This window comes from Dendroctonus ponderosae, unplaced genomic scaffold, assembly GCF_020466585.1.
Source record: "Dendroctonus ponderosae isolate FM_Combo_2020 unplaced genomic scaffold, Dpon_F_20191213v2 Dpon_F_20191213_1, whole genome shotgun sequence".
Lineage (NCBI taxonomy): Eukaryota > Metazoa > Arthropoda > Insecta > Coleoptera > Curculionidae > Dendroctonus > Dendroctonus ponderosae.
In genome coordinates, this window is record NW_026017110.1 from 58,206,400 (window position 1) to 58,221,123 (window position 14,724).

Below are 14,724 nucleotides of genomic sequence, written 5' to 3' on the forward strand. Positions count from 1 at the left end.
TGCTCTTTTAATATCGCGAGCTAAAAGCGGTAGAAGAGCCCCTGATCTTAACAATTATTTAAGGCAAACTTTTTAATATTTGAAACGGAAATTTCCAAACATTTCATTAACTAAGCTTTTATTTTTAAATATTCAGTTTTTTTATGTCTATTATACCACTTTCGTAATTCTCGACCCGGCAACCCTGAGTCACATATAATTGGATGATTTTGAACGACACTAACGACAGACGTAGAGAAGTCTGGCATCCAAGCATTTCCTGTTGCTGTCTGTTGATGAAATAAAAATAAAAAACTAGGGTTATGGTTTTTTGTTTTAAACATTTATGGGTTTCGTTTCAAGTGTTTTAATTATGATTTCCCGTATATTATGATGATGGAAAGAAAAATTAAGTTAAAAACCCTAAATAATCACATAACATGCAAAATTTGTAGGGGCTATCTGATAGATGCAACCACGGTAACGGAGTGCTTGCATACTTGTGAGTAGAAACTTTTATCGAAAGATTCAATGTACCTTCATCTATCTGTTTTGATTTCAGTTTGTAAAAGCTGTCTGGTGAAGCATCTGGAGGAAAACAACACTTGTCCAACATGCAAAATAGTCATACATCAATCACATCCACTTCAATACATTAGCTTTGATCGGACAATGCAAGATATTGTTTACAAGCTAGTCCCAGATCTACAGAAAAGTAAGTAGTCACTTTGTATTCATTATGTTGCTTAAGTGGCCCCCACCACAAGGTAGAGAGTATCAAAAAGGTTCTTGATCAATTCTCACCAAGATATTCAGACACACTTTAGAAGCAATGTTTTTGCTTAATAAACATGTTTAACTTCTGTAATTTGGGTTTTTGTCATAAATTATTATAAACAAGCATGGTAAGTTGTTGTTATAATTTATATTATTTATTATTTATAGATGAAATAGAAAGTGAAAGAGAGTTTTACAAAGCAAGAAGGCTACCAAATCCCAAAGATATACCCCTTACAAATGGTGAAAGCAATGGAGACCATGAACCAGACCCTCATGCAGAATCAGATTACCACAGGCAAGATGAGCAAGTTAACGTGTGCTTGGAATGTATTAGCTCAAGCCTAAAGACTCTGAAAAGGCGATTTATTCGGTGTTCTGCTCAAGCAACTATTCTTCATTTGAAGAAATTTGTTGCCATGAAAGTACTAAATGGCATGGAAAAATATAGAGATATTGATATTCTTTGCAATGATGAACTTTTGGGGAAAGACCATACTTTAAAATTTGTTTACGTAACGAGATGGAGGTTTCAAAACCCGCCCTTAACTTTACAGTATAGACCGCGAATTGATATTTAAAATTGGTTACTTTGATTTAAAAAGGGTCAAGTATTTTTAAAATTCGAAATGTTGAAAACCCTAAAAGGGGAGAAATATTTATTTATTAAATTTTTCTTACAGTGCATATTATTTTTGTACTAATTACCTAATACCCTAATAGGTTGACAAAATTTACTCATAACATCATCCGTCCAGACAAAGAGCCAATTATAACCAGTAATTGCACGTTTGCGGTTATTGGTTCTTGAACTTACTAATACCTATAAATTCGATCATATAATAAGAAGCTGTAGAGTAAGGTACTTGTCTAGTAAGTACTATCAAAAAGGTAAGTACTGTATTTTTTTACGAATATATCATGCAATTATTATATGTAGGGTGATTCGGAAATACATATACTTCATTTCTGCGAGTTATTTAAAAATGAAACTACATAAAAAATTCTTCAAAATTCTTATGTAACTCAGTTAAATTCAAAAATCACATGCTTCTATTCAGCAGTGTATTAGAAACTTTTCTGAATTGTTCTGTTTAAGGCAGTGTGCTCATAAAATTCTGATTTGGGTGTTTGATATTATTAAGGAGAAATTGTACTCACGAACAAAAATATAACATATTTTATTTTTATCATTTTTTCCTTAAATACTTTGGGTGCTGGTTCCGCAGTATTTTGCGTACGTTGCCTATGCATAAAGAGTAACAATAGCGACAATATAATAGTGAACTTGAGTCTCTCTTTTCAGTTCCTGATCTGAATGAATTCTTATTGAAAGCTTCCTGAGCATCGTTTTTACAACTAGTCAGCATGCATTCTTAAATTTACCTCAGAAACCTTCGTATAACTCTTGGAATTGATGCCATCCCAAACCGTAAAACCGTCCCCAAAGTTAATGTTTTGTAAGATTAAATATTGCAAACTCTCTCCAGATCTTTGGTATTCTCAACCACTTCGATCAGTATTCCTTAATATTATTCGTGTTTCTTCGGCATAAACACATTTTTTTTATTAATACTTACACGATCGCAAATATTGCAATCTCAAATGTGTTTTACGGCCTCCCTTGGGGACTTTCCGATCTCCAATTTCATTATGTCGTTTTACTATGCGAAAAGCACTCAATTGATATATTTTTACTTGCAGTAAACTTGACTATTGACTAAAGTAATAATTTTAACTGAAGTGTTGAAATTTGCTATCGCAAATAGAGCTAGTCAATAATAATTACATACATCATTTTGGATAAAATAAATCGAACTTACAGTACCCAGCAGCAAAAAAGCACAAAAAGTGTTAAGGAAAAAAAGACTAATAAATTATGCGATATATTTGTTAGTGTATCGCCAATGACTAGTAAAGTAAATGTACATACTTACTGTAATTAATTATCTTAGTTCAAATTATCTGGTATAAGAACATATGTTACTTTTGCACTAATTACATAGTTATATAGTTGAAAATATTCAAATCTTAAAATTTATTATGGGAGTAAGATATAAAGTGTATATGTATTTAAAATTCACCAGAACAACTGAATAATCGGTTTGGTTGCATTACATAATGTGAAGATCGCAACGTAAAATATTATTGTACCCAGTACAGGTCTAGTGCCCCAAATCGTTCTTTTATCAAGCAACATATTAATTATCTTACTTCAGGGACTTCGACAATGTTTAATATGAATGAATGCTAATACGCCCGAGTTGCTCTTAATAACTACAACAGTTACATTTGCTCCTGAATATTTCTAAATCTGCAAAAAACATATTTATAGTTATTTGTTATGGGATACTTTCATCAAGGAATTGATCAATGATACCTTATTATGCATTCTATTTACGCAAATACATTTTTATTTATTAAGTTTGCACCAGTTTTTTTAGATTTTTTTTTTGAAATTCAGCAGTAATATTCTAAATTAGCCAATCCTCCGAACTTTTCTTCGGTATTGTAAAAATTTAATGTGAAACCTTCGAGACAATTAATTTAATTTTAAACCGATTGCATCCACTCCTTCGACAATAAATTTATAGATATACATCAAAACAAACGTAACAGCGCCAATTGTGGAATATCTTGAAAACTGTGGCACATCTATTTATTCGTGCTAATGCTCTTTTGTAAGTAAAGCAAATTTTCGATTTTTAAATACGCAGAGTAAATGTAACAATTTGTCATTTTTATTTTATAGGATCCTGTGATATTTTTTTAAACATTTATTCAATTCATTTTTGACTCGCATTGTAGGTTTATTGTAGCGATAAGTATTTTATAAGGAATATATTATCATTTTTTATAAATTAAACGGTATAAGTGCTATATTTTTTGCAATAACTGTGGTGTGACTTTGTTAATATCAGTAATAAAATTTTTATGAAAGACAGAATCACTGTTTCTACTATATAGTCATAGGAAATATATAAGGGGCGAGTAAGTAGGAAGAAAAATTGATTTGGGGTTGAAAAAACATTGAGACAATGGGCAAATAAGCAAAAGGAATTTAAGGGATTTGTCCTGTGATGAATGCTTTAAGCAAGGTTTTTAATGCTCAATTTAATTAAAGTTTTTCAGAGAATCAATCCAATTTTACATGTTACTGAAAAAGTAATTATTTTTTAATAGTAAAATAAAATGACATAAATAATATGGAAATATATTCAACGAGTTCATGTTAAAGCAAGTCGACATAAACGCAAGGATTCAACGAGTTCAACTGAAACAAATAAGCCCATAACTTTACCCATTGCATAGGGTCTTGATGACAAACCAACAATTATATATTTTTAAATTAACTGGTGAAATGAAAAATTTAAATTCGCTCTCATTACCATCAGAACTGCCTAATATTCGGAAGAAATTGGCCATAGACATATTTCAATGGGCTGATTTACTCTACTTGGTTGCTACTATATTAGGTGCAATCATACAATAAAAAGAAACGTCAATTTTAATTCTTAGTAGTTTTATTATCAACGAAGCTGTAAATGATTACAAGAAATGTACAAAACAACCTTATATACTAAAATATCAACTAAACTCCCTGCTATGGCAATAAGATGCAAGTCTGTTTAAGAATCCAGTGGATACAACAATAACACTATTTTTTTCATCAGGAACAATTCAGGTAGCTATCATATAATCTCGCATAACGAACCATCTAACTGTGTCATATCTCTTTTTAAATGTAATGAAATTATAACAAAGGTGTGAAACATATGTTAATAGCTTCATTGTTAAAATACGGAAGTGGGAAATTTTGACAAAATTTTAAATCTTTTTGGCAAACCAGTTAGATAGAAACGCGACTAAATATTAAACAAAGAAACTAGTATCATCAGTCTTGTTTCTTTAATTTCTTACCGGGTGGCTGCTTCCGCCTCCATCCACTGCTGCGGTCAAAGCTTCGATTGCTTCAATCCACTGCAATAACTGAAAACAAGAACTTTGAAGTAGTGTAAAATGTTTTGCAAATTATACATAATTTTTAAGAAGCACGTGCAGAAATAGAGGCAAACTTGTTATGTACCAGCCGTTAGTTTAAGTGAAGCAATAATAATATTGGAGTACGAATTGACTAAATATATGCCATTTCTGCACGTACTTGAAGAATGTGGAGATATCGATGCATACCATTTTTGCATATTTGTGCTCCATTTGAAACATTTCCGCGCGCAGTCCAATATCGAATCCTTGAAGCATTTTGGGAGTTGATGCAAGATATGTTTTAAACTCGGCATCAGTCACTCCTTTCTCCATAGCTTCACGAGTTAATTCGGGAGTTGAACTTAATTTACTCTCCACGTCGTAGATAAAGTTTTGAAACTGCTCCAATTTTTGCACAAGGTAATTTCGTTGGCCCTCATCTCGCAGTAAATTGTAGTGTATCTTTAGTTCAAGCTGGGCTTGAAGTCCATCTACAAGAGCGTCAGCGATCTTCTTATTACTGGCATGATTTGTAGCAGAAGCGATGTGTGATTGCGCTCGCTCCAGAAAGTAGCCGTCTTCGTAGGTCTTGGGTGCTTCCAATCGTAAGAAAGGATGGGCTCTCAACGTTGCGCCCTGAATTCGGACCGTTTTATCATATATTAGTAGGCGTCTGAGTAAGTCGTTGCAGTTTGCTGAATATATTTCGCTCCCATCATACTAAAAAGGCAGATTTTGCTACTCTACTTAATGCTGTTAGAGGAAACCTTGTTACATTTGGAACAGTCTGACATCTCACGAGGCGGATTGTCTTCTGAACTTCATCTTCATCCACATTGAACAGATTGCGACAGAACATCATGTTGTACATAACGACTCCCAACGACCATAAGTCGCAAGTTACATCAACATTTTGCTTCAAATAAACCTCAGGCGCCATGAACAAATAAGAGCCCGAATAGAACGTCATGCATTTTCCTTTTAGTTTAATTTCTGATAGTCTAAAGGATAAAAGTTAGTTGAAAATTGACACTAATGTAAAAAATCTGGCACAAACCCGAAGTCGCATATTTTCACGATGGGGGTGAAATTGTTCATACCGGAACATAATATGTTGTGCGGCTTGATGTCTCCGTGAAAAACGCCCAAGTTATGCATGTAGTCAAGAGCAGAAACAGACTGTTTCATCACGTCTTGAATGAATTTCTCAGGCAGGGGTTTCTGCTTTGCCAAAAACCGAAATAGACATCCAAAGGATGCGAACTCTGTTCCAATGAACACAAATCTAAAACTTGAATATGCAAAATTTGCCTTTTATTTGGTGTCGACATATAAATACATCTCTTGTGGTACTCTGAATAAAAATCCCTACAATACATGATCCACTATTTTGGATCATAAATATACTATAAACATAATTTTTCATCATTTTAGGTGTAAGCGTGGTAAATTTGACAAAAATTATTTACCACAATATACGTATACAGCTTGATAATAAAAATAAACAGGGTGTGTTCTTGAAAATAATAAATAAGTACAGTAGACCTATCGAAGTTCGGGTCAAAAACGGAACAAATAAAAAAAATTAAAAAATTTTAAAAATATTTAATGAGTATACTATACTAATATATTACATAGACATATAATACATTTTATACTTACAAAAATTATATCAGTTCATGAATTTAAGTTGTGACCGATTCCTCGCAGCAGCTTTTCAGTGGTTGTCGAACAATTACATCAGTAGATTAACAGAGTGTTTCATTTGAAGATATACATCCAGGTATTATTCACTTTCCTTTGCTGTAAAACGCGAAGAAGTCCATCACTTTACTTTGCACGCCGTCCACTTATTTCTAAATTAAAACGCGACGGTTTCGGGCAATCCATATTTTGAATTACTGTCGTAATAAAGTAGATATTTACGGCTTATCAGCTAGTCCGTTTAAAAAGGCTGTTAAAGCAAGAATATTCGCGACACTATCCGGGTCAAAGAAACTTAGTTCTGCTTTAACTTATCAAATACTATTAGTCGTATGAAAAGTGGGTCATAATTTAGGCATTTTAAGATGGGACAACTTAAATATCCTTTGGTCTTGGAACCGTCCACAGGCACAATACGGTTATTGAGTTTCATCACGTTGTCGAAGCTTTATTTTACACCGCTTTGTGATGCGCGTTTTGGTAGATTGGAACCAATTAACACTTAATTTTGAATTAAAGTGGCAAAACTCAATCAGGGTATACGGTGCATTACTAAAGGGTAACGGATATATTTTATACTTACTGTTGACAACAATTCCACGTAGTTACCTAGAGTAGAAGGCAGTTCTTGAATTTAAACGAATTTGAACTGTATTCAAAGTTATAATCAATTAATGTTGACTCGAGACGGATTTACCTTCGAATGAATCTAGGACAGGTTTTGTTCAAAAGTTGCTCAAAAATAGTTTCCCAACAGATTTTTGAAGATGCAAAAGTGGTAGCTGAGCAACTATATGCGGAAATTAAATTCGCCGTTATTCTAGTTCAGCCCAACACATAGAGCCAATAACTAACTAACTAAAAAATGACCTAGAGGATCGCCTGCCTTCAGAGAAACTTAATTCATTCGACAAGTCAATTTCTTTTTAAGGGGTTTTAATTGAATTGAAACCTGTCCTCACTAAATCGCAACAACTTGGTCCTCCTAGTTTCAACGCTAGATCCGCCCTTGGAGTGTTTTGTGTTTAATGTTAAGTGTTCCATCCATTGCAGGATGACAAAAAAGGTTCATACTTACTCCACATTGACTTCAAACGATTTAAGCTGCACAATGTTGGGATGTTCCAGTATCTTCATAAAAGCGATTTCTCTGGCAGCAAAATGGTATCTTTTCACGTTCTTCATCTCCTGAATGAAGCATTTCAGAGCTAAGACTTCGTTGGTTTTCTGAAATGCATTGTTTTAGATATTATAACGCTAAGCAGTTCAAATGCTCTTACAGTGTCGATTGCTTTGTACACATTAGAAAACGTTCCCTGGCCGACCCTGAAATCCAGCTTAAAGCGAGTGAAATGGTCGTCGATGATATGGCGTGTAGAATCTGATGTCCCCGGCTCCTCAGACATCTAAATAAGAACAAAGAATTGTACTATCTATTCGAGAAAGGCTTAAGAAAAAGGGGCAAATTGAGCGAGTTGCTTGCAATTACCTACAGAATTGGTGGCACATCCCAAGCTTAAACCAAGGATGTTTAAGGGGTTTGACTCGGGGGTCCCTAAAAGACTTACAAGTTGTTTCTATACTCATTTATTAAGTAAAATTATGCCCAAGAACTAGAGGACCCCTTTGAGGTTATGTTTGGATTTATTAAATTTTATTTCATAACTGCACTTGCGCAAAAAGATTCTGAAAAATGGTAAATCCGTTGCTTCAGCGCAATCGCGGTTTAATTTTGAATAATGTATTTAAATATAAATTGGAAAAAAAATGTATAAAATTGGTTCTCTGGGGCCCCAAGCACATACCTTGTCGCATATACAAATAACACATAAAGTTTTAATTAAACGAATAAATTTTGACTTCTACATACCTTTTTCCTAAATCGGCAATAAATATATCGCAAAATTGATAACAAATTGAACGATTTTTCGCTGAATTATTCACCAGCACGATGAAAACTACTAAATAACCCTGCTAAAAATGACGGCAATAAATGTCACCGTCTTTCATAATGGCCGTTAAAAAGTCCAAAGACCTATTATGCGCCGGCCATCGAGTTCTGAAGCGCAGCAGTCGCACAACTTCTGCGTAAAAACGCGTTTTTTCTAATATTGGAAAAAACGTTTAATCAATATTGACACACATTAATTGCGAGAATTATTATTAAATTCTTGTATTTCGACGAAAATAAAATTTTAATACTTATATATAAATATTAATTTTAATCTGCTGTTGAAAATTTTTTGTTGATTTCAAAAATTGTTTGCAAATTTTGGGCCTGAAAGCTGCGTGTTTATTTTTCATAATTTTTGAGCGAAAGCGGAAAATCTTGAGAAATTGCCAACGGGTAGCCCACACCTCTTAGCCATTCAAACAATCCGGCAACAATGTAACGGTTCAAGTCAGTTTGGATATTTTAATGAAAAACTTTTTTTATGTGCGTGAAAAGTGAGTTTCTTTCGGGAAAATTCAGCTATGTTCTATATAACACCATCGTTTTGATCATCAGCGGTAAGTCCGTGATAGATTTAATTTATTTTAAGGTTAACTCTCTTGTGGGACTATTCGAATTTTACCACCAACTTTTCACATATTCTCAATGATTTACACTACGGCAAATGAGTAATTTGCCTATTTAATCCTCAATTTAATGTATTTCGACTGTGATTTAATAAATTACTCGCGCATTTCATTTTCAGCCATCATTTTATAGTCGATTTCTGATCTACTATAGCTCTTAAGCTATTTACCCTTGTAACTGTTCAAAGGAACATTAAGGGCCTTCAAACATTATTTACTGAATAAATTCCATATTTTATCAATTATAAATTGCTGTATCCCTATCGGGTAGGTATTATAAATCGCTACCTATTCAGTATATAATCATAAAACCGCAGATATGTATTCTGTTCTATTCAAAGTCAGCTTGTTTTTTTCTGCATTTTGTGGTAATAAACAATATAACACATTAAACCACTCCCTGCTGACAACGCGAATTTTCGGCGTAAAACCGCAGAAATATATTAACCTTTTTTTGTTGTTTTAAATCCCATTTTGTTCATCAATGTAATTTAAATAACATTTATTTTTAATTCAGGTTAATGTCTTCGGCAGGTTTGGTCATTAATACGGAATATTGGGATTTTCATCAAATATATTTGCCAATAATTAAGTCTTATGTAAGAACAGTAACTCTAAAAGAAAGATGTTCGGGATTAACCCAGATGACCCACTTATGTTCATAGGTATTTGTGGATGATAATGCGATAATCTATAAAGTATCCGAAAACAAACTGGGACGTAACAAAGAAAGTGTTTTATACATTTTTGCGCATAAAGTATAACGCTACAGTTTTTTACAAAGAGTACCTACAAAAATCTCGAGAAGAAGAGAAAAATCGACTCAAACATGACACTGCTTTTTTCTAAGTTTCTCAAGGATCATTTGAGCCACAAAATTCGTTTTGGCATCGTTGGATAGAGAATTGAAAAATCGATTCAGTCAAACTATATGAGTAAGGAAATTCGAGTAGTTTTGACCCAGAAAGCGAAATTTGAATATCAGACACTTAGGTGCAAGATTATGTCAAAATTTCATGTTTTCCGTCCCGCTTTTGCTCATTTTTCGGAAGAACTATGAGCAACAACGTTCATTTTTACACCATTCGAGAGAAAACTTAATGGTCTTTTTAGAAAGTGAGATAAGGAAATGTTGGCAATTTTCCCAAAAAAGTCTTGATTTCAAGAAGTTTTAGATATGCGTGTTTTTTTCTAGTTGCAAAATCGACTCTAGCACGACGCTGCTTTTTTAGAAGTTTCTCAAGCCCCATTTGAGCCACAGAATTCGTTTTGGCATCGTTGGATAGAGAATTCAAAATTCGATTCAGTCATAACTACATGAGTAAGGAAATTCAAGTAGTCTTGATTCAGAAAGCGAAATTTGAATATCAGACACTTAGGTGCAAGATTATGCCAAAATTTAATGTTTTCCGTCCCGTTTTTGCTCATTTCTCGGAGGCAAAATGAGCAAGAACGCTCATTTTTACATCATTCCAGAGACAACTAAATAGCCTTTCTAGCAAGTAAACAATCGATAAGGAAATGTTTGCAATTTTCTCAAAAAATTCCTGATTTCAAGGAGTTTTAGGGTTGCGTGTTTTTTTTGAGCCGCAAAATCGACTCAACCATCACGCTGCTTTTTTCAAAGTTTCTCAAGAACCATTTGAGCCACATAATTCGTTTTGCCATCGTTGGATAGAGAATTGAAAACTCGATTCAGTCGTAACAACGTGAGTGAGGAAATTTGAGTAGTTTTGACCCAGAAAGCTAAATTTGAATATCAGACACTTAGGTGCAAGATTATGCCAACATTTCATGTTTTCCGTCCCGTCTTTGCTCATTTCTCGGCAGCCGATTGCGTGAGAACGCTCATTTTTACATCATTCCAGAGACAACTAAATAGCCTTTCTAGCAAGTGAACAATCGATAAGGAAATGTTGGCAATTTTCTCAAAAAATTCTTGATTTCAATGAGTTTTAGAGTTGCTTGTTTTTTTTTAGCCGCAAAATCGACTCAGCCATCACGCTGCCTTTTTCAAAGTTTCTCAAGAACCATTTGAGCCACATCATTCGTTTTGGCATCGTTTGATAGAGAATTGAAAATTCGATTCACACATACCAATATGAGTGCGGAAATTCTAGTAGTTTTGAACCAGAAAGCGAAATTTGAATATCAGACAGTTAGGTGCAAAAATTTTGCTAAAATTTCATATTTTCCGTCCCGTTGTTGCTCATTTCTCGGAAGAATAATGAGCAAGAACGCAAATTTTTACATCATTCAAGGGAAAACTAAATGACCTTTTTCGAAAGTGAACAATCGATAAGGAAATGTTGGCAGTTTTCTCAAAAAATTCTTCATTTCAAGAATCAAAATATTTTTGAGCTTTTTCGAGATTTCATCTTTTTAAGAATTCAATGTTTTCTGATATTTGCTCTTATCGTCTTGAAGGTTGGGCATGCCTGATTAAATTCCTGTAATCCCATTGTAATTAGTGAAATGGAGTCCTCCTATCAAAATGGCCATTTAATTGTTTACATTTTTGTTTTCTCTCTCATGTCTGAAGAGCTGAGGAATATCTGATAAAACCCCATTGTGCGCTAAACTCTTAGACGGCCTTTGAAAAAGGTTATTAAGATTGGTCAGTTAGTTTGAACCGTTCAAAATGCATTCTCCTAGTAGGTACTCGGGCCTACAGGGATTTTTAACCAAATTTTGCTCATGAAATGCTCTCATCAAATGGCCCTTAACTTGCTGCTACTTCCAGCTGTTTTTGATCTGCTTCAAACCATCATTGGGGATTCAAGACAAGTCTTGACATCTTTTGAACACTCTCCTCCACTGAAAATGCTCAAGCATACAGTGTGCGTATCAAGCTAAGAATTGATGCTCTTTTTAGCTCTAAATCATTTCATATATTAGTTTTACTATAGTGATAACAGAGCGTGTATCGTATATAAAAAAAACCATCTTAGTGATTATTCCTGTTCTTGCCGATGCCGATTAAATATCATGAGCTAGGTAATAAAAACTTTTGTTGAATTCTATAAATAATAAATGATTGCAAGTCATTTTATAAAAACAACTAGTCGGAACATTTTCGAAAACATCAAAGCCCGTTTCAGTTGATTCGATACATTGTAATAATATTTCATTACTAAGTCATTATTAATTACTTTTACAATTTTTCGTAAATCATATCAGATAATTGCCGTCATGGAAATAATGGTAACTCTATAGACCTTCCCCTTAAACGCGCACCTGATATTTCCTGCCGATGGAAAACAAGAAGCGTTGGGTTTTCCTACGCTTACGGCGCCAATCGTTTCTCTTTTAGTACAATTTCTTGGAACTTCGGTACTTCCTTTGACATAAAACTAATCTCTTTGCTACTTATTTAAAATTTACATCATTCCGATTGAAGACACGGTCAGGAGCGGTAGACTTCAGTTGATTGCTTGCTAAAGTGCATTGTTGTTCAAGTGGTTGCAGTAATCGGTTTGGGTTGATTCATTAAAGATGGTAAGTAAGTGCATTACTTTTAATTTCAGCATGTAAATTTGCCTTCAACTTTGTTCAGTCTCTTGAAATTTAGAATCAATAATTTCGATTTAATTTTAAAATTTAATGATTTTTAAATGCCTTTCCATATCGCCTGAGATTTATAAAAAAATATTATTAATTATTTATTGAAAAGCCACAGATGCTAAAGTATATGTGGCCCTTTTATTTAATTCACACATAAACTCAGCACATGATATACATAACAATTTGCCTTAAAGTTCAATAAGTTTATCACATGCTGCGGGTATTTATTATTGAGTTCAAAGATTCTAAACAATGAGTGTTTACAAGCTTGCCATAATACAGGGTGAAATATTTAAATGGAATGCATTTTTTAGTGGACCGTGAGATTTAAATTATATTTTTCTAAAAGAGCTAACTATGCTTTTGAGGGGCTTCAAATAAAACTCACGCAGCTAACGAGCAAACATTATTAGTTTTTTGGGCATAACAGCGGTTGCTGTTGCTTGAAGCTTGAAGGAATGAATTTCGGCGCTTCTCAAGCGCGAGCGGAGTACCTACATAAAATTGAAGAAAAAAGTTTTGTAAACATATTACAAAATTCCCTATTTAGTACCGAAATGCAATTATTTGCAATTGGAGTGTAAAATTTCCAGATCTATATGGCCACATTTTCTTTAGCACTGTTTTATTTCAATTACATTATCATACTCTGATGTATTAATTTCACATTTGTTGCTGTAACAATCTTTAAGTGCAAGTTGCCAATTTCCAATTTTTCCAGATTGTTGGATGTTGTTTAAGCTTTCAGTTGATTAAACGTGTTAGTTGTTATTTTATCAAAACACGTGTCTTTTTTTGGTTAATGTATTTCTCGTTTCTGCGTGTTTATTTTATGGACTTAATAGAATAAGCATTATTATAGATAATTAGATTGTTGTTATTTTCAGAAATATTTTCTCTTTTTGTTGTCTTTCGTCGCATTATCTATGGCACAACGTCCAACCTATGCGGGAACAAGTGCCAAAGGTTATCCAGAATTAGCGAGTCGATTTGCAGCTCAAGATGCACCAGATATGAGTAATCAAGCGACTGTTGTAAACCGTCTAGGTGATCCAGATTCCAGTGATCAGAAAATTCCCGTTGATGCCAGAGGTGATGCTGTTCTTGTGAGCAGGTTGAATCAATGGCCAAGAGAAAACAGACCATTTTGGTTGATTAATTCTGATCACATTGAAAATCACCGACGTACTGGAGTGGCTGGACAGACACAATCTTCTGATCAAACCAATGACAGACAGATCCAGACTAGATTTGGTGGTTTAGAGGCGAATACCATAAAACCAGCTAGTTCGAGAGGATTCTTTGCTGGTACTTCAGCTTAGGTCACAACCACGTGATTTTGAATACCTGTTAATAAGTTTTATATGTTAAAATGTTAAGCGAATGGACTGATTTGAGAATATTTTAGTCGTTAAGACATATCATTATAATGTTATTATTATTGATAGTTAACATTTAAAAGTTGTTTTAGATTTGTAATGCAAATTCTGACTGAAATTTTAATGAAACAAAGAATGAAGCATTGTATGGAAATGATTGATTCACCTTGAATGGATTTTATATATGCCTGTGGGCAGATTATTGCTATTTTAAATTAATAAAGCTAATTGATTTTATTCAAATACAAGTTGTGGTTTTCATTAATACCAACATCTCCTTTATACCATTGTTGTTTTTTTTTTGGTTCCTGGTTAGCGAGCGGTGTGGTCTAAGAAGCTCATTTTACTACTAGGTACTGTATAAACCAGTGGATAAAAATGCGTTTCACTAGATGCTTCTGGATTTCTTTAACAAGGCAAATTTTGAACATAATACGTTTTGAATGGTGAATTAAAGGCTCTAAAAACTTTAAGCTTTAAGTTTAACCGAGTTTGTTCAGGTCCTCAAGCAGTTAATTTGTTTTCTGCATAACGCACTAATGAGCTTTAATGCGACATCGAGAATACTTGCTTATCCATCAGCATTATTTACAATAAGCTTTAAGTTCAGTAATTACTGTGATCCGGAAGTGTGAATCCGTCGTTTAAGTTAATGAGGAATGATGATCGTATCAGGGCAAACCTTGAGTTTCCACTGTAATGCTCTTAATTGTTTTAAGTGGATATAGGGAAAGTCAATAAATAAAACTAATTGGAA

At 33.6% G+C, this 14,724-nt stretch overlaps 2 protein-coding genes across 4 annotated transcripts; one reads left to right on the forward strand and one right to left on the reverse strand.

Moving 5' to 3' along the window:
* The first annotated feature begins 222 nt into the window (after positions 1-222).
* LOC109532801 (polycomb group RING finger protein 3) lies at positions 223-3,703 on the forward strand. The gene is made up of 3 exons (XM_019897864.2): positions 223-481; positions 542-694; positions 925-3,703. Exons 1-3 carry the CDS (start codon positions 370-372, stop codon positions 1,335-1,337), a joined length of 678 nt encoding a protein of 225 aa, XP_019753423.1. The 5' UTR covers positions 223-369; the 3' UTR covers positions 1,338-3,703.
* A 559-nt stretch (positions 3,704-4,262) lies between these two features.
* LOC109532799 (serine/threonine-protein kinase ULK3) lies at positions 4,263-8,120 on the reverse strand. Of its 3 annotated transcripts, none has more exons than XM_019897862.2 (8): positions 8,013-8,120; positions 7,938-7,959; positions 7,725-7,850; positions 7,523-7,671; positions 5,798-6,025; positions 5,516-5,741; positions 4,948-5,460; positions 4,263-4,746 (listed from the first exon to the last, which is right to left on the reverse strand). In XM_019897862.2, exons 3-8 carry the CDS (start codon positions 7,848-7,850, stop codon positions 4,666-4,668), a joined length of 1,323 nt encoding a protein of 440 aa, XP_019753421.2. In that variant the 5' UTR covers positions 7,938-7,959; positions 8,013-8,120; the 3' UTR covers positions 4,263-4,665. The 3 variants fall into 3 exon arrangements, with proteins under 3 accessions (XP_019753421.2, XP_019753420.2, XP_019753419.2); XM_019897861.2 differs by having other exon boundaries at positions 7,934-7,959; XM_019897860.2 differs by having other exon boundaries at positions 7,938-8,120.
* Positions 8,121-14,724: the final 6,604 nt, after the last annotated feature.